General features: G+C 32.0%; 1 protein-coding gene across 1 annotated transcript; it reads left to right on the top strand.

The window, feature by feature from the left end:
• The first annotated feature begins 484 nt into the window (after window positions 1–484).
• Window positions 485–23,734, top strand: LOC117107727 (serine/threonine-protein phosphatase PP1-beta catalytic subunit). Its single transcript, XM_033249469.1, has 8 exons — window positions 485–558; window positions 1,890–2,021; window positions 7,656–7,886; window positions 8,447–8,551; window positions 15,999–16,070; window positions 19,930–20,081; window positions 20,340–20,474; window positions 21,106–23,734. The coding sequence occupies exons 1-8, from the start codon at window positions 486–488 to the stop codon at window positions 21,202–21,204; spliced, it is 999 nt and encodes a 332-aa protein (XP_033105360.1). The 5' UTR covers window position 485; the 3' UTR covers window positions 21,205–23,734.
• Window positions 23,735–25,332: the final 1,598 nt, after the last annotated feature.

The raw sequence follows: 25,332 nt of genomic DNA, 5'->3' as shown, positions 1-25,332 counted from the left end.
TCGTAATGATGGGTGCACGTATAATACTATAAAACAATACGAGGTTAATCAAAATAAAGATGAACACGCTTGACATTTCAGGATATAAAAAATTTATTATACGAATATTTTAAGAGTTCCTGCTCTCTTCATCAGCTTAAACCGTAGGCCTACTGAACAAACAGTATAATCAAAATCAATTTTTGATTTGAGGGTTTTGATTAACCTCGTATTGTTGGTATAATTGAACAAACCTCAATGGCGAAGTTTGTCGTCTGCCAAAGGCTCGGGTTCGAAACCTGGTTGGGACAACTTTAATTTTTTTTTAAAGTATACTTCTCATATCAATAATTATTATAACAACAGCCATTGTAGTTGCTGCTTGCAGAAGTATAAACTTCGAGGTATGGGGAAAGTTCAATGATCTTCCGCCTCAACTCTAAGCTCCCTCAACTAGTCCCTAGTTGGCGGCGCTCTACCCAAATATGGTATCTGCTGGCGGGGTAATGACGTCAGGGTTACTCACCATGGCGGAGGGCGATCTGAACGTAGATGCAATTATTACACAACTTTTAGAAGGTAATTTATACTTACTGTTGACATTTTTTTAACGTTAATTTGGTACTTGAGATAGTAAAGTTACATTCTTACCTAATATTATGATTATTTTAGAGAAAATGTAGTGTTTTATGCATTTTCTTTCATTCTAACTTTCGAGGGCGTAGGCCCTAGGCCTTACTTCCTTGGCGATGACAGGATAGCTGAAATAGTGTTTTCGGCACTTCCCATTGGTTGCGCCGACGGAGATGTTTACAACATTTAGGCGTAGGCCTAGGCCTATGCTTGGTCTATTGAACTTTGATAATGTTTCTTAGCTTTGATTTCAATAAATTGTGTGGTTGGCGACAATGAATGCTATTTGATAGTAATAATCTGTGTTGAAAGGTGCTAGGCCTAGCCTTGTTATGGCCTAGGCTAGCTTACACAGTAAATGAATTGAATGAGTGAGTGTGTCACAGGTGGCTAGGCTAGGTGTGGCTAGATGCTTAAAAGCCTACATATTACAACCTAGGGAGGTGTAAGGGGTGGGGGGATAAGCTTGTATGTAGTGGTTGTGCTAGGCCTAATATTTATGCTTTGTTTAATTATTGAAATTACTTTACTGATGATATTTGGCAGTATCCTATGTAATTAATTTTAAACTACAGGTTGTCAAAAGGTGAACAAGGTTTCTGACAAATAATAAATCATTAGTATCACTTATAAAAGAATGCCCAAGTGAATTGCAACATGATTTACATATTAATTTTCATTTTTTCTCTGAATATCAATTCAGATTTTTTTTTCTGTGCTGTAAAATACATTGAGGCTTTTAGAAAGTAAGTAAAAAAGCAGGAAATATTATATAAAGTATTTGTAGAAAAATTATATCTGTAAACTGATTGGAGTTGATAGTTGTTTGTTCCATAATCCTTATGTTGGCGGCAGCCTTCAATTTTTAAAACCTTGTATTCTTAAGAATTTTGAACACGTTTTCCATTTTTAAAAACATTCTTCATATACACTCCAACATTGGCTGGCAGACCATTTTAAGGATTTTGTATTTTAAGAAATCTATAAAATAAAGAAAACTGAATGTTTGCAATCTTATTTTGTCACTGGAAATTATTTAGTTCATGAAAAATCAAATCTGGATCGGTAATTGCCAAGGAGGCATCACATTAATAGTGTTTAGTTTCATACTGTCACTGGATATAGAATCTGTCTTGTTTATATTATTATGCATATTTTACTGTTGTTACAATGATTTTAAAAAAGCATTTTAATACCATGGATATAATAATTTATTATTGAATGTTTGGTTTTAGTTAAACACAGTTTTAAACTTTTCAATTTGTTTTCAATCACAGCTCGGGGTTGTAAACCAGGCAAACAAGTGCAATTATCAGAAGCAGAAGTAAGAGGATTATGTGTGAAATCAAGGGAAATCTTTCTTAGTCAACCAATCTTACTAGAATTAGAAGCGCCGCTTAAAATATGTGGTAAGTAAAGAATGAAATGCAAGTGGTATGTTCCTATGAAAGTCTTATCAGTTGAACAGCTTGGTAGTTAAGATGCTTGCCTTCTATTTCTAGGGTCCTGGTTAAAATCCTGTGACAGGAATTTATTTTTCTCATAACCAAAGCATCTCTACACTCTCTCTTTTTTTATGAGATTTTGTGGTTAAAAAAGCAAAACTAGGGCCTTTGGGAGAATAGTGGGTATTTACTGAATCAAGTATTAATGAGGGGAAAAAAGATAAATAAATAATTTAAAAAGTATCATTATTGTTATGAATATTTTTTAATTGATATACTAAATGTTCAGTTGTGGTGAGAACCTTCATTGATTTTTAGTTGTTCTTTTATGTATTGCGTATAATCAAGTATTAGGATTTTCTTGATGTGAACAGGAATAAAGATTAATAACTTGACATGAATTCCTGTTGGTGGTTTATAAGATTTAGAATGTTGGAAACATACTTCCTGTCCTATTGAATTTTACATATTAATGCAATGGTTGTGTTTAGTACTTGGATATTGCTTTAAGCTTGTGAATTATTGATTACTCACATAAAAACTGTTCATATTCGACCCTAAGATCTTCAAAATAATAATAAAAGAAAAATTTAACTGTGCCTATACAACTGGTATAAAGTACAGTACTATCTAATTGGATTAATTACAATAGCTTATCAGTGATATAATCATCACTTTTATGTGTTGAAATGATTAGTGTAACATTAATTAAAATGAGAACATAAGGAATGATAATTAGTACAATATATTTTCAAATCATCTCGTATTGAAACAGTAGGTTGATTAATTAAAATAAACATTCGCAACCACGGCATGGCAAGAACCACGCACATGCAGGGAACGATGGGCCTTGTCATGTGTATACAGATGTTCAACAAATTTCATTCCTTAGGATTCATGTTTTTAAAGGGTGAACTGTCAAAAGTGATTTCAAATCAAGTGATATTGTCGTGGTTTCAGTTGATGATGACATCGTTTTAATAGACACTGGAAACATAACATAAAATAAAGTTGCATATAGGCCCCCCTCCTCCTACCCATTTTTATATTTACCCTTGACTTAAACCTTATTTTGTGAGTGGCCCATTCAGGAATTTACTAATCATTAGCAGACTTATTATAATATTTATAAAAAGGTAAGATAACAAAAAGTAGCACTTTCCTACTTTTTACTTACCATTTTATGTATTAGATTACAGTAGTATGGCTCGTCATTTTATTCATAATAATTATATTAATTTTATTAGTAGTACTTATACTTTTAAAAAATGACAATTAAAGTCAACTAATTACTGCAGTGTAAGCAGAACTAAAAACATGATATTTTGTAATTAAATACTCAGGTACTGATAATCAATATTATGATGTAATAAACTATAAATCACAGGTGTTCTGACCGTTTTGCATCTGTTGGTCTCTGTTACTGGCTAATTGGATAATGTTTCTCAATGGCATACCATAATATGCCTGTATGGTAAACCTTTTTTATCATCATACAGAACAAGGACTGTTGATTATTAAATTTTAAATTATTTTTATTGAAGAATTAATATTATTTACAGTAAATTTATTTAATATTATTAATATTTTATGATTTTAATTTTCTTTTTTAATCCTTTCTCCAAAAATGTTTACTGTGATGTGATATTGTATTGTCATACAGTAATATAGTCTACAGTATCTTCTTTGGTAATCACTGATGACTCTTACTGTATGAATGGTAAATGTTTGTATTTCAGATTCCTGGATGTGCCACTGATTTCAGTTTGAGATAGTTACATGTTCACTTTTGAACACTATTTATGTTTGCCATGGCTGGCAATATGAATAGGCCTACCTGTAGACTGTAGCATGAGGAGTATGCATGTGAAGTGTTTGTACATGTAGAGCATCTCATTTGCTGTCATTACAAATATAATTTGAACTTCAAATATCTATCATCATCATTGAGGTGACTAGTTCCAATACAGTTGTACATGAGCAAGCAATGGCTCAAGGAAGGGGAACCTCCTATATATCACAGTTGTGTTTAACATTGATGGAAATAATATAGGCAAGGAACTGTTTGGACTATAGTTTAGGTATTTAGTGACTATGTGTACTATTTAGAAATTATTTTTAAATATAGAATTAAGCTATTTTAAGTGGTGTTTATAGAATTTTAAAAAGTATAATATTGAATCTATCGATTAATAGCCAAATTATTTAATAAAATACAAAGAATATTAAAAGACTAGTACAGTAATACAAATATCAAAACAACATTTGTATATATAAATATATAATTAAGCTATTTTAAGTGATGTTTATAGAAGTTTAAAAAGTATAATATTAAATCTATTGATTAATAGCCAAATTAGTTAATAAAATACAAAGAATATGAAAAGACTAGTACAGTAATACAAATATCAAAACAACATTTGTATACAGTATATAAAAATATAATTTAGTACATTGTTTAAATAATGAATTAATTTAAAATCTTTAAAAATCACACTGTCAGTTTTATTAATTTCTTCATGTTCTGTATTGAATTTGATTTTCATTCCAATTTTGTATTGCTGCAATGTTAGTAAGTCTGCAATTCACATTTTAAATATTTTACTTTACCTATGTAAGCTGTAAAATTGAGCATTAATAAAATTGTCAAACCAAGATAAATTACCATTTGACTACTTAACGAACATGCCACCAAAGCCGCCAATGCTGGATTTGTTTCAAGTGCACATACTGCAGTTTCAGCACATATCTTGAGTCAACATATTATATTTGATTTATAGTTTAACACTTAAAACATCTTTTAAAATATTGTTGGAAGGTGATGATAACTAGCAAGAGATCTACTGTACTATGATTCTGATACAGAGGCTGCATTAGTGTCAAAATCAAAGTGCATTTCTTATGTTACTGTATAGTCATGTGGACATACTAGTATTGTAATTGATTCAATATGACATTAAAATTTAATAGAAAACTGAAATTCAAAGTTACATCATGTGATTCAATTTATTCCTAACAAATGAAGTAAAATCGGTCAAAAATATATAGGGCCGAAGAGCTACAGTACCAGTACTAGTTATAAAAGAATGGTTACCAAGTCTGTTAAACCTAAAAATAAGAAAAGAAAAAAAAAAGTAAGATAAGAGCAAAAATTATTTAATGACGGGGAAATTTTAAGAGTTTATAATTTGGTATTATTCCATTTTCTGTGTGTGTTTTATATAGTCGGAAACATTTTGTGATGAATTTTTAAAAACTTAAAAAAAAAAACCATTTTCCTCAAACAGCGATTTACCACATAAAATAATGTTATTATTATGAGACTTACAGTAGACAGTGAAGTTGTTCTTAGCAGTAATTTTATTAGGTGTCCTGGTGCCTGCTGGATTGGAACCCAAGATAATAGTGTTAGAAGACGAGCAACTAATCACCTATTATAATCTGTTTTCCCCACAAATGCATACAAACAAATCCAGTAAAAGAAAAATAGGCTTTATATATTATACTCTGTAGGTTTTGACTGCCCATACAGTATTACCGTAGGCCTACATTCCAAAATTTAATATTTTCTAGTTTCATGTTCATATGATGCTGAACATTAAATAACATACACAGTATTACTCAGCTGTGGATATAAGAGGTCCTTATATCAGCAATACACTGCACACTTTTGTATTTACCCATCTCTATTAGATGAATGACTGAATCTCCAGTATCAGGCCTTATGCCCCAGTGCATGCTGGTCTACATTCTTAGCATTCTTGAGTTATCATCTGGCTTGTATTAAACAGGTTACTATTCTTTGATTATGATGAAGGAATATTATTATAATATAAGTTTATATATTGGTCACCTCTTTAAGCTGGAAACTAGAATGTAAGATGACACCAATGATATATTAATATTATATAATTATTAATATTTCATGTCCCACAAAGTCAGTTAATGTAATACTCTTTAATTTTATGTTTTTTTTATATTAATATTTAAGTGCTTTAATAATGTAATTTTTTTTTAATTTAAGAAAACCAGGTTCCTATATGCTAGTGGAAAATGTTAATGAGTTACAGTATTTTTAACAAAAGTATGTGTGTAAATTTTAAGATGTGATTTTCTTATGTACAGGTAGTTAGTGGTGACGCTCCAATAGTAGTTGGGTATAAACATCAAATTCAATTTTTGGAATAATATAAATTGCTTTTAGGTGCTATAATAATGCATTTTTTTATAATAGAAAACTAAGTCCCTGTGTACTATGTCAAATATTAAGAATTAATTTTAACAAAATTTTGTGAATTTTAAGAGGTAATTTTATTTCATTTTGTATAAAACTACTTTATTAGTGGTGACGCTTTTAGTTAGGTATAAACATCAAATGTAATTTTTAAAATAATGTTTATCGCTTTTACATAATATAATATTGAGTACATATTCATACACCAGTTGATGAACTGTATAGTTAATGCAGGTGAATAATAGCAATTGAATAAGTTTGTAATTGTATGAATGATCGTTTACTCTCCTTACAATACTGTAGGTCACATGTAGTTCAGTAGAGTCAGGTTTTATGCATCAGGATATTTTACGGTTCTTTAAAAATCACATTTTTACACTTCCTCATGCAAAGTAGCATCCAGGCCGTATCTCTCTGAACCATTTAAATGTAGTAAATTATCTGTTTTATATTGAAATTTCTTACACAATTTTGACTTAACGCTGTCACTGAATTTCCATAATCAGAGATGTTATGTTGACTCTTGATTTTATATGAAATGTGTTGAAATATTTGAAATTTATAGGTTGACAAACCAATAATTACCGTAGTTCAAGGTAGTAGAGCCTACAGTACTTGCATTCACATACAGTGAACAGGCCCGTATCCAGGGGGTTTTTAATGGTTCGGGAAAACCCCCCTTTTCTAGCAAACCCCCCTCTTTTCCGGCAAACGCCCTCTTTAAATTTCTCAAATAAGTCCTCCAAACCAACTAATGCGCTGCAGACCCACCAGACACAGACATTTTCAAACATATCTGCTTTTATAAGCATTATTTAGACCCATAAAGCACAAAAATTCTCTTGCTTTGGGGGTTTCACCGACCCCACCGGGGCTTCGACTGTGGACCTCACGCCCAGAAAACCCCATCTTGGATGAACCTGGCTACGGGCCTGGTGAATCAATTTCAAAGTACTTTTGATGCTGTAGCACTTGCACAGCAAGCATTCGTGTCACCTTTCCGACAATGGCCCAGCCCCTCACCTATGTCCACCTCCCCAATCTTACACCATCACTGCTCTGATAGGAACCCCCTAAAGGAATCCGAGGACCTGGTTTATTCCAGATTGTTTTTTATATATTCAAATATTGATTTTGACCTGGGGAACAAGCCACGTTTTGGAATTGATGTATTTTTTTACTTTTACCTAAAAAGAAGCGAGGGATAGTTCAGCCATAAAAAATAGCTCTTCAAAATTATTCCTGTACTTTAATATACATGCACCATAATTTTATAAAATTTATTGAACCAGGAGCCCATATTTTCCTTGAATCTTCACTTTAAATTTGATTAAAAATGATAAATTTACATATTTCTTTTACAGGTGACATTCATGGACAATTTACAGATTTGCTCAGGTTATTTGAGTATGGTGGTTTTCCCCCAGATTCAAATTACTTGTTTATGGGGGACTATGTGGACAGGGGAAAGCAATCTCTCGAAACTATATGCCTCCTCTTGGCGTATAAAATAAAGTATCCAGAAAACTTCTTCCTCCTTCGTGGCAACCATGAGTGCGCCAGCATCAACAGAATTTATGGATTTTATGATGAATGTAAGTGGTTTCTTTATTAATTATGTACCGTATTTATTTGAATATACGTCCCGGGTTGTTTATTGTTGGGTGGGTTTTTGAGGGGACGTTTATTTGACGGGAGGTGTTAATTTGTTAAGTGGATACAGTACGTGTATACTCAAATTAACGCCCGTAACTACAACACATAAATTGCCATTAAAATGTGTTATATCGGAATCATAAAGACTTATTGATCCCAATCAGGTTTGAAAAAATTTAATCCTACTCGAGTAGAACATTAATAGAAGGTTTTAAGAATGATTTTGCCTCAATTACGTTGTTTACAGTCATTTAGGGAGCGTTCTGTTCAAGGAAAAATAAAATGCCTCAGGGCATTTATTCGAGGGAGACGTTTAGTCCAAATAAGGCTCTAGAAGAGGAATTTAATCGAAGGGGTGTTATTCACAGCATTGCATTTATTCCAATAAATACGGTACTTGAAAAATTGGTTGTAGAGCATAGCTGCTTCCTAACCTTATTACAAAGTTATTGCTTCTATCAAGAACAGAAATTCAATTAGACTATTCTTTTATATGCAGGTAAGCGACGATACAACATTAAATTGTGGAAGACTTTTACCGACTGTTTTAACTGCCTGCCTATTGCAGCCATAGTAGATGAGAAGATTTTCTGCTGTCATGGAGGTAAGTGTCTGACTATGTTTTTTACCATGTTTAATTTATTTAGCAGGTTATGTATTTAGTGAGACCAGAAATGTAATCATCATCAATCATCAATTTCTTAAGCTGCAGTCGCATTGGACTTCAAAATTGAAGGTTTTACATTGTCCGTGGGTAACATTCCAATGAGTAAATCTGTCCTGACTTGGATTTTTTTAGTCACTGCTTCTAGCGAGAAACAGATTGAAAGAATTTCATTTTTCCATACTTTTTACAGACAAAAAGCTAAGAAAACATCAGTATCATTTAAGCAAATAAAAATTACATTTTGGAGTTGAGTTGAATATCTTGGTGGTTAAGATGATGCTTGCCTTTCAATCCCATTGCTCTATGCTCAATTCATGTCAGTGTTGGAGGAAGACTAAAACAACCCAACTCCATAAGCCTCATATTGAGATTTAGTGCGTGTACTGTAAAGCATTGTGTGTGTATGTTCGTCTTGTGAAAGGGATTCACACTAGAAGTATGACAGTGATATATTTGATATTGGCAATCATTGGTGCATGTGTTGTGTGTCAAATTAAATAAAAACAAACAAATAAATTTTTATATGAGTCAATTTTCATATGACCTTTGACATAATGCTAGTACACTTACTGTAAAAGGCAAAAGGATACTTTTAGGTGTATTCTAGCATTGACAACAATATCAGCTTCATTTTTTTGCCTCCATGTTTTGTACATGGTTTTATTGATTTGAATGGCGTGAATACAAGTTTTAGATAGTTAGTTACAATAATGCCATTGAAGTGCTAACAAAGAAATATACAATTTGACTGATTTTATATGACATCTATTTCAATACAATTAAGCCTACAGTATGTAGCCATAATGATATGAATATATAATGCAAACATTCCCTGGAAATGAATTCAAAATTTAGTCTAGGAACACACTCAAGATTAGGAATTTATTTTATTTGTATCAAAACTATGTACATCTATAAAGGAATTTCCAGTTACTAATTATTAAAATTGAAATAATTACAATTCCTAAATAATTTTATCCTGATCCTTAAATTTTCTCATTAGAATTTTATAACTTGCTTCTTCTCTATCATAATGAGCTAGTAATATTGTTTAATAGATTTTCCTGATTTAAAAATTAAACTGCATACAGAAAAATTTACATCAGAACATTTTCCCATGCTTTAGATTTTAACTGTCATTCACAAGGAAATGACGCATGAATAGAAATTATGTCTATTGTGTAATTAGAAGGTCAAATATTTTTACTTACAGGTACTATGTAAATACTAATCTTCCACCCTTTTTAACATCAGGGTCTTAAAATAAATATTCTATATTCTATACTATTGCTCAAATTACAAATTTTGAAAAATTGAGAAATAATTTGCGTTAAAATTTAACATCCTAGTATGGATCCTAGTCTTTTTTGCGAATCCACCCCAAAACTTGATGCAATTAATGTTCAAGGTAGTGCTAGAGCTTAGCTGACTCCGTATTATTTTCAAGGCAGTAGGCTTTTCCCAGTCTACTTGACTTAATTTTGTGTTCACAGGGATAGGTTTAGCCCACCTAAACATGACTCACTTAAAATGTGTACACTTGAGGAAGACATTTATTTTGGTTTTGTTAAATAGGTAATAATACACATAAATCAATGCCCATTTCTTTTCACTGAACATAATACACATTAGTGTTATTGTAATAACTATATAAGAACCAGGTTAGATATTATTTATACTCTGGTCTGAGAATAAAGAAATGGTAGTAGAATTGTATTAAGAATGGTATTTGCTTTGTTTAATTATTTTTTGAAGAATAATAATCTGGGGAAAAAATAATTATGTGAGAAATTTTGTGTTTTAAAAAACTAATTAACTTGACCTTTACTTAACAGTAAGTTTCTCACATCAAATTTACAAACCAGATAAATATTTTCAACTATGTAAAAATTAATTAATATTCAGGAAGGAAGGGGACATATATTCAAAGTAGGGCATTTCAAATAAGTACCGTAAAAGTGAGTATTAAAGCAAGTAAATGATAGAATGTCCAGTCTTATGTAATAACCTGTTACTAGTGCATTGATCAGGAAAAGGGTAGTGATTGGCACGTTGCTATTGTAGCTGTCTTTGCATAATGCTAGAAACCAAAATGCGTAATTTGATGCAACATAAACTAGTACTTCGTATTTGCTTAACCGGCAAACTCAAAATAGAATACTTTTGATTTAGTATGAGATATGGTTGATCTCATTGACCTGTTACATTAGCAATAGCATAGCCTAAAGCCTAGCATACACTATATCAGATGCTTGTCAAACTCAAAAGTAATAGTCTAATCAGACATACATACATACATACAATATGATTTATTTATTCTCCCCTTTACAACAGAGGAACATTAACATAAGGAGAGGTTCAACTCGGCATCAGTGACATATCTAAGGGGGACTTGGGGGCGTACGCTCAAATAGTTAACATTCGCCTCATATCAACTTAGGTATGCCACTGCCCGGCGTATACTTGAATTTTGTCTTTTAAGATATTGATTTTGATATTTTTCAACAAAGTGACCAAATTGATTTTTATTAGGATTCCTTCTATACAATAATATAATTATTCAAATTCATACATTTGAATCAATTAGCTACAGTACAACATTTATAAAATTTACATACATTTATCAGAATTTGATTAGAGAAGTTGATATTGATACTAAGAATTATCGATAGTACAAAAAGCAAAAACCATGCAAACTGCAGCTCTGTGAATCTATTTTTAGAATCGACTTCTGTTGTACAGGATAAGCATATTTCAGTGAATTAGACCCAGATAATTGTTTGCTTTGAGGAGATAATTTTAATTATTATTTATTATTATGGTATACCAGTATTTATGCGCATACCTGTTGGCACCTAATATTTCCTATCAATTATTGTAATAATAATATAAAAATTTTATTATTTAAAATTATGCAAAATATGTGCTTAACATCTTTATGATATGAAATAAAGGAATATTTGATGTTATTAATCAATAATTTATTAATTCATTGTTGTTAATAATAACTAAGGCTTAGCTAAACCAGCAAACAAAATATTAATTATTTATTTAAATTATATTAGGGGGTACCGGTGTTTATGCGCATATCTTGTACTACAGTACTCTAAAGTAGGCACTTAATGTTTCCTATCAAAAATTTTAATATTAATTATGCAAAATAAGTGCTTAACATCTTTATGATATGAATTATGGGAATATTTTATGTTATTATTAATTAATAAATTATGTTATTAATTGTTATTAGTTATTATGAGATGTTAATTTAACCATGATCACTGATTGTACATCAGTGTGTTGAAAACAGTAATTAATACAGTACTATAAATCATTCCCCTATCATCTTGGCCTATTTCAAGATTGTGACGACAACTTGCTGTGTGTATTTGCATGTGTGAGCTTATGCGTGTTGAATTTCCGAGTGCAGTATATACATGTGTACTAGTAATACTCTGCCCGCCAATTTGGTAACGCAATGCTTAACCGCCAAACACAGAGATCTCTGTGTTTCCGGTTTTTGTACGGAATCCGATAGATGAGGTAATTACCGACATGTACTAACAATTTAAACACTATATTCAGTCTGGACCGTAAGTATTTCACTATTTGTTTACATTAGTCTAGAGCGGTATTGCTTTACTTTCACGAAATCGCGATTCATTGTGAGAAATCACGTAAATCTCCAAAAGTGAGTCATTTTAATTTCGATGTCAGAGATTGTGATTAAAATAAAGTGTTTGGTACCATTGTAAAGCTAAAATGTTTGTAGTTCTTGTAGAATTCATTACATGTCAACCTGATCACATCCGCACTCCCAACAAGCTTCGGAAAAGTGTTAAAATTTGCTAAAAATTCTGGTGGTGGCTAATACTATTTTTTCAAACCATGGCGGTTAGAGTGTTATGAGGCTAAATCACAGGAAAAAAATGTTTGTATGTTTCATTTCACTAAGCATATGCCTGAAAATAATTATGAAGTCACACAGAATATTAATGTCAGAATCTACCTCCATTTTGTATTGAAATACTGGAGCACAGAAACTTATAAATCAGTGCAACAGTATCTTCATGTAATGGAATTACTTTAATGTCATGCTAAAACGTTCAACCCTTTTTACATTAACATAAATGTTAGTCAGGCCATGCTTGCAAATACTTAGATTGCAAAAACCTTAACAATGCTAACCCCAATTTTAATTTTTTTTTTTTACTTTTGTGGTGGTGTATAAATTATGACATGATTTCCATTGATATGCTTTTTATTTTCCATGTACACAAAGAGAGTAATATACTGTATACAGTATTATGGCCTTTCTATTTTTGTATCAGAATTTATATTATATCAGGATACAGTATATTGACAAAGAAAACACTGCCTCACTCAATAAATTTTAAGACTGAAAGTTGGTTCTTGTAGTCAATAACATTTTATTTTGTGTTTGTAAACCTTCATCATATTTTATTTATATTTATTTATTTTTACTGTATTTAAAAGCAAAAAAAGCTATAGCAAATTATAATCGTGTCCAAAGATCATATTGCAATGTTTACAATCTGCCCTGGATCACAATTAGGACGTATTAAACACAAAAAAAATAAATAGTATTAGGTCAAAAGTCAACACAATTCACATAAGCGTGAAGGAAGAGTTCATCACAGATGAAAAGAACTCATAAATAATGTAGTCAGATAATTATAGTAGGGTAAAGGGCAGCGACTATTACAAAAAATATTGTGTAGCTTGGCCTAGCATATAATTGTTAAATTTCTGTGAATTTCGAGGGGCTCAGGAAAACAGGTTACCAGACATTGATTGCTATAGATTGATTTAATTCCATCAAATCCTAATGCCATATTTTATGGCATATTCCACACATATAACAACTTTTATTCAAAAACTATAGTTCTACTGAATACACATCCGTTAATTTTCTCAAGTGAACATAATTGACCCCCAACACTGTGCGAATATGCTGTACTCATACGAGGTTTGTGCATATTAAGGAATGATAATGATGAATGCATAGAAACTGTTATGAACAAACATTTTCCTTTGAAGAAGATCCTTCCTCTTTGTCTGAAGGAGAGGAAGTTTGGCTGCAGATAAGACTGATTCATAAGTCAACAACAATAAGTATCAGTTAAAATGACACAAACTTTCGATATTGCTTTACTCTGCTCAAGTGTCATAAGATTGTGGTTCTAATAATAAATGTGGTAGTCAATTTTTGTATGTGAATAAAGGCCACATTAAACCAAAAATAAGATACTAGTTGACATAGCTAACATTTAGTGATTGCATTTAAAATGTTAACAATTTTTAAATAACTCAAACATACTCACATTACAAATGAAAACAACAATCATAAAATGAAAATAATCATTATATTATGTACTCTTTTCAGGGTGGGAGAGACATCACAGAAAAAAAAAATGTGCTGTTGTACACTCTTGAAAATTACATTAGATTTAGACTTGATGTACCTTATATGCTATTTGGTTTGGTAGGTGGATGGAAATGTGCATTTGAAGTCATTGTTTGCAGTCTTTAATATCATTTTTTCATATAGAATAGGCTATGGTAGCCACATGATGTTAGGGGGTGAATCAAGGATGTAATTAGGTTAATTGTTATAAGGAAATACATTCTTTGAGTTTCAGAATAATAGATATGAAAGGATTTCATGGGTAAATTAGATTCCAAATATGTAGGAATAAGTACTTGGTTAAGAATACCACCATACACTTAATGAAATATTGTAAGGTTTGGTATCATGTTGATGCAGCCCAATACAGCTGTCCCTATCAGCTGAGGACACACATACTGAAGTACTGTAGGCACAGTGGCACTGATGCATTCATGCATTAAATAGCTTGGTGCTTTAGGATGCTTGCATTCCAGTTCCAGGGACCTAGGTTCAATTCCTGTTACAGTATAACACTGAGGCACTAATGTAGCAAATAATTGCATAGCAACAAACAATAATTACATATCAGTAGGCAATAATCACCTACAGTCAATAATGCAGCTTTCTGTAGCAATCCTGTTCTCAGATAGGAAAATTTAGATGCTGAAATGATCATGTTATTGCGATATTACATAGTTATTTGTGTACTACTACTATCAGTTATTGGTATAATAGTACATCGTTAATTTTGTATTGAATGCTGTATGTAGCCTATTGTACTATTTTTCATGTACATTGTTAAACTGTACATAAAAGTATATGTAAATTATTAGTCAGTGTTTATGAATATGAAGAACAACTGCCCCTTGAGTTATGTGACCATTCACTTAACCATAAACCATTGTCCCTTTTTTTAAATTGTTAATATCTATTGTACTTTTATTTACTCTGACCAGAATGTAAAGAAAACTTGAAAGCTTTCCTCCTTTGTGAGTCAGGCACATAACTGGTGAAGCATAGGAAGGCAGTGTTGAGTGTTTCTCATGCTTTTCTTTACATCTGCTGTAAATTCTTTCTGATTAAAATATTGTTTATACTGTCAAAGTAGAACCACAAAAGTTCTGAATAACCATTAAAAAAATTAATTTGTGTATGTGCTTTTTATAAAGCTACTTATTATTTTTATTAATTTACATTGAATTAGATAAATAGGACATAGATTATATTGTATTCAATGATCATTTTAAAATGATAATTATAATATGAAATGATAATTGATTATAGTTCTTAACATTGAAAATAATTGAGTTGAAGGTGATTTTTTTTCCAGAAAAATGCTCTCATTTTACAGAGTCAGTATCAATATCTAAGCAGACATATTGTTAATGTTATGCATAGATTAATAGTTTGATAGAAAATTTTATAATATATTGTTAGTGTAGCACAGTGCATGGATCTAAAGTATATAATGTAGCAAGTGGCCCAAATGTCCTAGAAATCGGCATGATGCCTGAGCCAGCAAAATTCTCTCATAAATGAGACCGTTTTCTTTGATGATTGTATATTTTTAATAACTGATATCAATTGTTTTGCTGAAATCAAATGTCCACGGCAGTGGTGGATCCACGAATTTGAAATGTCCCAGTGAGGGACTTTCACAGGTAGAAGGTAATGACCACCTCAGCCCCAAGCCTGCTAGGCCCCCTCCCCCTTTAAACCGCCACTGCTAAGGTAGTCACATAAACCAGATCGAGAATTGGCATATCCCAACCCCTGTACATTGTACCAACTAGGTCGTTATGTACTATTTACAGTATTACTGTATTTAGACCTACTGTATAGGTTTTGTGTCAATGAATATGAGAAGAAGGATTGTATTTGTCCAAATGCCTTGTTTACAAATTGTGTGTCTCCATAATATTTATATATGCTCATTGAATTAGTATTATTCCACAATAATTGTCTTTTTCCTTCTAGGCTTGTCGCCAGATTTGCAATCAATGGAACAAATACGAAGAATAATGAGGCCTACAGATGTACCTGAAACGGGTAAATCATTTTGCATAATAATTTTAATATAATATAATTAATAATATTATTATAATTTTATTTATATTTATTATTCGTATTTTAAAGATTTATCTGTTTTGAAATAATAAATTAAATCAAATAGTCAATTTTTTTTTTAGATTTGTGTATTTAATTAAACTTTCAATTAATAATTAGAACAAAATATTTGAAATCTTATTGCTGTCAAATAACAAGAGCAAAATTTATGTTTGTTATTTCTTAAACCCTGCAACATCCCTTAAAATTGACTTGTCCATTTAATTTAAGGGTTTGAAGTAAAATGTTTCTAGTCAGTATTAAAACTGAATATTTTAACCCCTGTCTTATTAGGACTTACATATTTAATCCTTTTAAAATCAATGATTTAATTTAATTTCCTTTTTACCAGATTATAAAATGGGATCTTTTTTGTAAGATTATCCTAGGTTTTACTGTAAATTTCATTGTGGTGTATTCTCCATTGAGTTTTTTTATGTACACGTATATAATAAAACCTTATCAGGATGTTAAGCTTATCTTGCATACTTGACTTATTAAATATACGATGTGCAAAGATGCTTTCTGTCAGCGTTGATTTCTTACCCAGCATGATATCAAGTACTCATTGCATGTTTGCAGTCTCCTCACCCAACAACATCTCCCGCCCAGTGCATCCTAGGTACCTTCTAATTAATTAAGAATTACTGAGTAGAAGGTCTGTAGCAATAATGACCGTTATTCCCCCCACATCTGACCTTTGCCTGGTTCCACCTGCTTTGTCAATTATGGTTTGTTCAAATCTGACGTGGTACAGCAAGGGATTGCCATAAATGGACTGTACCATTCTTGCCAGGGATGACATCTTGCATGCTAGTAGTAGGCTCCATTATCAAGATTGTTGCCAACTATAATGCTCCACAGCTATATCAACTTGAATGTATATCTTAGTTTAAGACATGGCTTCAGATTATCATGCTACATTATTATAATTTTTTGTTCAATTTCAATATATAAAAAATCTATACTGTATTTCATTTACCGTAAAACCTGAATTGCATTTAAAAAATTGTTCTATAATATAATAAAATGACAATTTAGAAACATTGAACTTAAAATATTTATTTTTGAAAAAATCATTTGGCATGATAAAAATAACTGTACACCTATAAAAATAATTACTGGATACAACCATATGATGTAACATAGAAATTGGTACATATTTAACAATTTAGGATAAAACAATGTACAGTATTTACAATTGTAACAAGAAGATAATCTGAGATTACAAACCCTCGCCCTGTTGCGCCATATCTACAGTATGTACACTACTCAGAAAAATAATGGGCCATGGTGGATCCGCTCGAGTTGTTGCGACCTACCCAAACGAGGCTTAATATCATAGGCCTCGTGTGTAATCCCAATCCATTTAACACCCCCTACTCTGGCCCACGGTCCATCCATGAAAAATGACTTAACGCTACTAAGGCTCAAACCAGGGTTGCAATAGTACTAGTGAAGGAGGTGAAGAGAACCAGAGGGCATTCTGTCTCCTTTGCGTAATTTTACAGGCTGAAGGCAAAGTTTGTTTAAATGCATCATAGTTTTTCATTGTGCGGCCCACATGTCACAAGTTGCCGCTTTCATATTGTTGAAGATTCTGCAACTATTCTGCATCAACGTTTGGTTTGGCCCTTGGGTGTTAAGTCAAAATTCACTTTTTATGCCAGTCCTTTATCCTTGGTTTTGATGAAACCTCTTCAGTGTGTTTCCATAAGGAGAATCGATGGAACATTTCACCATGTTTCTTTGTCAAGATCATCCTGTTTTAGAGATAATGGCCAAAACATGCTGGAATGTCAGCATTTTTAAAATCTATTTTATTGCACTAAACTAACATATATATCATGCTATGCTGTTATTTTCCCCATTTTCAATGTTAAAACAACAATTTTTAACAATTTGGTGATGGTTTCTGCCTGAGAAATACCCGAAATCATAAACTTTGAAGGTGATTTCTCAAATATTGTGCTTAAAACAGCTGTATGTTTAAATTCTTGTAACTTCATAATGAAATGTCAGATTTAAATGAATTTTCACCATTTTATAGCTCTCATTCTACTGTACTGTATAACTCTAAAAATTAAAATTAATTTTTGCGATGAGTGACTGGTTTGGCTTGTCTTTGCCACATATATAGTGCATGGACTTTTAAGGTGCGGTAGGAGGTGCTGAAAGTACAGTTAGTGCCGCTGACAGTCCAGTGGGAGGTGCTAATTAGTACTGTACTGTGTAACCTTGGCCACAAATTAGGAACTAGTCTTGTGATTATGCAACCTCCACTGTGTATGATCTTTTAATTATGTAACAAATTAGATATTATACCTATCACTCTTCCTGTTAATTAACATGAAAAATCACATACTTCACCTGCTACAGAGAGTAGCATAGCTCAGTCAGCTAAACTGGTGGTAGCCATTGCGTGTGTGCTGAACCGTGAAAATCCTTTGAAACTTTTGCTCCTTGATTCAATTCTTGAGTGCAAGTTCAAGATGGCAGAGCACGCTGGAAAGAGCATGAGATTGGCTGTCAGTTTACTGCCAAAATGACCACCAAAAGGACCCCACTGGAAACAAATCTTTTTCATGAGTTTTCCTTGGTGCGATCTAGGACTAAAGTTGATAAGCAGGTCGCTCTTTTAAATCAAAATTATATAAAATATATATAAAATATTTTAAATTCTAATAATAATTAACATTGGTCTGATCCGTTGCTACTACTACTGTACGGATTCAATATCGTGAAGACCTGCTCCAAAAGCAAAAAAAACAAAAATTACTTTATGAAGAATTTTCTATGTTCACAATTTGGTTTTTATTAATAATAATAATAATAATAATAAAGCACTTCACAGTGAATAAGACTACCTGCTATTAAGTCTTGCAAAATATTAATTATAATTTTTTGTAATAAAACAATTTTATGAATATTCACACACTATGCCATACTATGCCATACTAGTATTTGGCTAGCAATGTACAGTAGTACATATTATTTTCTATTATATTAAACATTAGTTTAGAATACCATCATCGTACAGGTTTTATTTGTGTAATAACTGTATAAAGTTACTAAACCCATTAATAATATTATACACTACGAATGTAATTTCAACTTGATAGCACTTCAACTGTTAATTAACTATGAAAGCCATGCTCTTTAATCTGAAGGAGCACATTAACAGCTGGTATATTTAATTAATGCTAAAATCACCCAGTTAAAGTCAGACAGGGGTTAAAGTTCACCTGACTTACAATAAACCCAACTTGTACTAAACCATAATTCAAATTCAATATTTTGTTAAATTATCTTATTTTAAAAATTTGTTTTCCATTTAATTTTGTCTCATTATATAATACTGCAAGTACGCTTCCTTACTCCATGGCTAAACATACCTTGCAACAGATTTCAAATCAGCTAACAGTAGGGACCATCTCAGATGTTCATGAAACTTTCTCAAATTATTCCTTTAATGGTTGTTTTGTATTTTCTTTATGGAATGTTATTTCTTGGTGGTGCAGTATTAACCGTTTCAAAGTGTAAATAACCATAATGTTGTTGCTTGTAGCGTCTTGCAAGTATTCTTTGAAGGACTATTACCAGCCATTTTGGTTCCATACCCAATTAAATACTCTGTGCTGTACATTGCAATACCACGTCACTGTATTTCAGTTCCCTCTAAGTTATATTTGGAGAAAGCTGGAAGTTTCTTCCATAGAATATCAAATATAATTTTTTATAATAAAAAAGATTAATGTCATAATGAATAGAGTAATTATAAATTGTGTGTTGTTTCTTGTAGGCTTGTTGTGTGACCTGCTATGGTCAGATCCGGACAAGGATGTACAAGGTTGGGGAGAGAATGACCGTGGTGTATCATTCACATTTGGTGCGGACATTGTCAATAAATTCCTCAACAGGCATGACTTGGATCTTATAACAAGAGCTCATCAAGTAAGTGTCACCACCAGTGATAGACATAAAGACAAGTGGGGGGTGGTGGGGTGAAATAAGAAGGGGATGTGTGGGTGCAATTTAGGATTTATTTTGTGATGAATGAGGATCCTGTTTGATGGATACAAGCGCTATACAAATCTATACTATTATTATTAATATTGTTACTAAATCTGTTTCTAAGCCTATTTGGTCTCAGGTTTTTTATTTTGTAGTAAAACATTTTTTCCTAAATGTTAAATTTTTTTTTCATTGTAGGTGGTTGAAGATGGGTATGAATTCTTTGCAAAACGGCAGTTGGTAACACTATTCTCTGCACCTAACTACTGTGGTGAGTTTGATAATGCAGGTGGCATGATGAGCGTTGACGAATCGCTGATGTGTTCTTTCCAGGTATGTTGATTTCTGATTGGCTATTAAAGTAATTGAGGAAGAGTCCCCTGAGTTTTTGCATACATTAATAATATCAATAACAATAATAATACACAGAATAGAAATGACATACAAGACACAAAAACGTATAAAACCTGAAATATTGCATCAGACATACAAATTTCGATATTGGGATATCTTCATATAGTGATCAAGAATTTAAAATAGAAAAGTGTTTGCATATAGTAAGAAAGTTTGGCATAGGCACAGACACTCCAAAATTGTAGTAACGATGTCCATGCGTAATGTGCAGATCAGTTTTCTTCAGCCATCTTGTGTGCAGATCTATTTGCCTTCTCTTGTGTAGATCCTTCTACAGTATATTTAACCCTGGTCTTTCTACTATTCTGCCTTCTCTTGTGTAGATCCTTCTACAGTATATTTAACCCTGACTATTCTGCCTTCTCTTGTGTAGATCCTTCTACAGTATATTTAACCCTGGTCTTTCTACTATTCTGCCTTCTCTTGTGTAGATCCTTCTACAGTATATTTAACCCTGGTCTTTCTACTATTCTGCCTGGCTCTTGTGTAGATTCCTTTGTTACTATTTTTGAATACTTATTAAACTATTTATTGTTCCATTTTGTTACAGATTTTGAAACCATCAGAAAAGAAAGCAAAATATCAGTATGGAGGACTGAATTCAGGAAGGCCTGTCACACCACCAAAAGGAACACAGAAAAAGAAGTAATGAACAGATTTCCAGTAAATCTTAACTGTTCCAAACCTCCACCCAGTCAAACCTGGCGAGTCTCCTTGCGTTGGTGTGATTTTTTTGAAGAAAAATGTTTAAATAATAAAAAAAAAAAATGGAACAAAACATAAAGAGGATATTGATTTTGTAGCTGAACAATTTGACCTGGTTTCAGATCAATATGATTGGCATAGAGAGTAATATCCCTCCCTCCCTATACTCCCTTCCCCCTCCCCTTTTAGTTTTCTGTTTTTGTGATGTTCATGAAGATATGCTGACAGCTTTGGTGGTTCCAACTTCCAATTCTTGATTGCTACTCCACTGCTAATTTTGCATTGGCAGTTGGTTGTAAAGGTGCTGTCGTATGCCCTCTGCCAATCAGGTTGCTAACTGTAAGCTGCCCAGTGTAGCAACGATCCAGTATTGCATGGTGAGACATCAAATATAACTGGTTGCCAATTACCATGTTTAAAGGTAAAGGCATTATTTCTGATTCAAAATCTATGAATACACGTTTTTGAGTGTAAAAAATGTGATTTACAGTACCTTGATACTAATGTAACCATAAGATTTATTGTAGATTTCTTTCCTTTATCTCTCTATATATAGAAAGTTGTGTCTTGATTTAGGAATATTAAAATAAATGATATTATTATTCTGGTGATCATTTTATGAAGTTGTGAGACATATTTTAGGTTATATGCTGATTGTAGTTGTCTGTGTTGGTCTTAACCAAATTATGCGAAAGATTTGTATCAACTTTCCAAATCGATTTTTGTATTTCTGTGTACTTTGTGATGTTTATACAAAGAGATCTGTATTAAGGCTTTTTTGTCATATCATTTTGTCTGTTGATGTTATTCTATTCTTTTGAAACAAGTATTACCGTGTTTCAAGTAATATTTATTACCTTATGTTTTGGGTGTATTTAAAACAAAATGATAGAGTTCGGAAGTGTACATTTTGCAGTGTCTTTCGCAGATAATCTAGCTTACATGTTGAACCTGCTCCTGCAAACTTCGTTTTCACCCATTTTTAGACGAGGTGGACAAACTTATGTATTTATATGTTCTTTTCTTTTTAAACTTACGTTATTGCTGGTTTTGTTGCAATTTAAATCCAAAGGCACTCTTCATGGGGTACATATGGGCGTTTTTACTGACATTTGATAAAATCAGCTCATTTTATACTAAATTATGTTACATTTATATAATAGCATTTTAGAGAATAATTTTTATATAACTGCACTGTAAGTACTGCAAAAAAATACAATTTGAATGACAGAAATACACCATCAAAAATTTATTTCAAAACAATAGTTTAAATTGCATATTTGTTTGTTGATGTATTTATGTACAGCAGTTAGTGAGTAGAAATATGTATGTACAAATACCAATTCCAATGAATTAGGTAGAATTTTGCTTGTATATAAGTGCCTTATTTTGTTTTCATTGTCCTAGCTAAATTCATTATAGCTTACTGCCCTAAAAAATATATATACTTTATAACATGTAGATTAAACTAAGTAAATCAATAGAATTCAATTAATTTGTTGCTTGTTCATGGAACTTGGAGATGTAAGTGCAAATAGATATGCCAGTATTTGTTTGCTTTTATTATTTCAATTTGATGATGTGTAGTAAAGATTCTAAATAGACATTAAAGAATTCATTCTGCTAAAAACGTAGCAATATATCAATCAACCGTACTAGTGAAGAGTAATTGAAAATGCTTATTAGTATACAAAATAAAGGCTTTAGTTTAGTATACTCTATAACTGCTTACTGTCATGTTGGTTGAAGATGTTGGTTATTGTATTTGGTTCTTTGTATTGTTTCATTGTTTGCCATCTCTTCTAAGAACAACGTATACTAAGGATCGTACCATTTCCATCCTAAAATTTTCACTGTACATGGTTTTAATGAATTTGTAATTGTAATGATGATTTTGGATGCTTTTTATGAAAATCTGTAATTCTTGAAAAAGCAATTTCAGGGAAGTGTAAGACAAAATGTTAGTTGATTTCCAAGTTTATTGAGATATTTATGTGTAGTAGGAGCATTTGTGAATGAATCAGATTTTCAGATTGCCATTTGATTTTATTTGTATGATTTGGGTGATTTTTTTTTCAATTAACAATAAATATAATGATGAAAGTTTCATATCATACACGAAATGTAGTCAATGAGTAAGGTTAACAATTTGTGGGATTGAATGGATTGTTGAATTTTGTGTGGTTTTTTTTTTTTTGTAAAGAAATATATAAAATCTCACAAATTACACATTCTTACTTTAAACTGAATTTTTTAAATACCATTCAAAGGTTTAATTAGACTAGTATTCTATAAATATCTCCTACAATTTCACATTGTTTTGGCTGAAGAGGATTCGAGGCAGTTGCCTAATCGAGAATTTCAGAATTTCATCTTCTGTTTCTCAAGAAGAGAATCAGTCGCACTCTTCCATGTTCAATTTCTGGTGCATCTTCAGAGGTCATTAAAAGGTTGAATAATTGTCTTTTGTCTAATTTTGGTTTCTAACAAGTTTTATTTGTCTCCATCTGCATACATGGTGGTGTGAGCATTTCGTAACCCAAAGTTTTTGTAACTCTGCTGTAGGTAATTTTGAAAAGTTTGCAGTAGGCCTCACAATTCATACTGTATAACCTTGAATAGAAGCCCTGGGTTTTTTTGTTTTTTTTTGGCCACCTTTGGATGGGCTTCTTTTCGAGATGGGCTTGCAAAGTAAAGAGTAGGTCTTCTTTTCAAAATTAATGCTGTAAATTTTGGGAATTACTACTATAAAACAATAGGCACACAGTAAACATTCTTCAACGATGAAATCCTGTTAAAAAAAACAAAATTAGTTTTTAATTACTGTATGACTTTAAGTAGCCTCGAATAGAAGCCCATGTTATCTTGAAAAGAAGCCCTTGGGCTTTTCGAGATGGGCTTCTTTCCTAACCACAGAGGGGGCTTCAATTCAAGAAGGGTTTCTTCTCGAATTATGTCTATTCAAGGTTTTACGGTATTGGTATAATTTCCTTTATAATCAACCAATACTAACATACGTTTTTATGTGTTGATTATCATTATGATACCAATATCTTTAAGGACAACCAGATGAAATTTAGAGCTTTCTCAATTAATTCGGGCACACCATGTAGATAAAAACCATAATGGGCACAAATGGATCCCAAGTTAGTACCTCCATGGTTAGGAGAAGCTTTTGGGAAAATTGTTAGCTTTTCTTAACGCACCTTATTTTCTGGTGCATGAATTTTTCTATTGGGTTGGTAAAGCTTAGCAACACAACTTTTTTTGCCTAACCATCAACTTAAAGAAGCCAAAAATACTTATATTGATGTTATAATAAAGCTCACTTCTCACGCTCTAATTAATTATAGGCCTATTTTCGCCCAGTAAAACTATTAATCTCTTGGTGGCGCTCGGAACAAGTCGAGCGATAGAAATTATGTTTTTTCAGCGCGTCAATATGCTTGGGAACGCGTTCTCAGTAAGAACAGAGGACTGGTCGATTAAATTTTATAGAAAGATGGTAATCGAGATAAGTAATGAATCGAAGAGTTCGAATCCCTCCCACACCTTTCTGCCTCTTGACGTACACCACTCAACACCATCCATTCACTGAGTAGGCCCAGCTCATACAACAATGAGCTTTATGATGTCATGAAAGGTATAGGCCCCTGGTTCTTATTAGGCGGCCCGCGGGCATAATTTGGCACGAGAAGCAAATTATTCTGGCCCGCGAGAAAAAATTAAATTATAAAAAATATATATTTAAAGAAACTAAAATTAATAACCATTCGATAAAAATTTGTTCAAAAGTGAAAGCCAAATCACAACACTAGGCCAATGTGCAATAGGGGCGGGTTACCCCCACCCAGATCTAGAATTATATCTGTTACCAACCAATCGACACACGCAAAAAGATTGGTAGTCTTAGTTCAGCTAAATATGACAGTAAATATAATAAAAACTTTATCGCAGAGACTTGTTTTTATTATAAGTAGACCCAAGATTTTACAGGCGAAATGTTTTTAGCATTTAAAGCCCTGGTACTGTATTTGGTGGATATAGGATAGGTAAAATCACACAGAAAATG

The sequence above is a fragment of the Anneissia japonica genome, unplaced genomic scaffold, assembly GCF_011630105.1.
Source record: "Anneissia japonica isolate Jap-2015-1 unplaced genomic scaffold, ASM1163010v1 scaffold287871_len1641731_cov197, whole genome shotgun sequence".
NCBI lineage: Eukaryota > Metazoa > Echinodermata > Crinoidea > Comatulida > Comatulidae > Anneissia > Anneissia japonica.
Note: the sequence above shows the minus strand (reverse complement) of the source record. Positions and strands in the feature narration are given on the sequence as shown.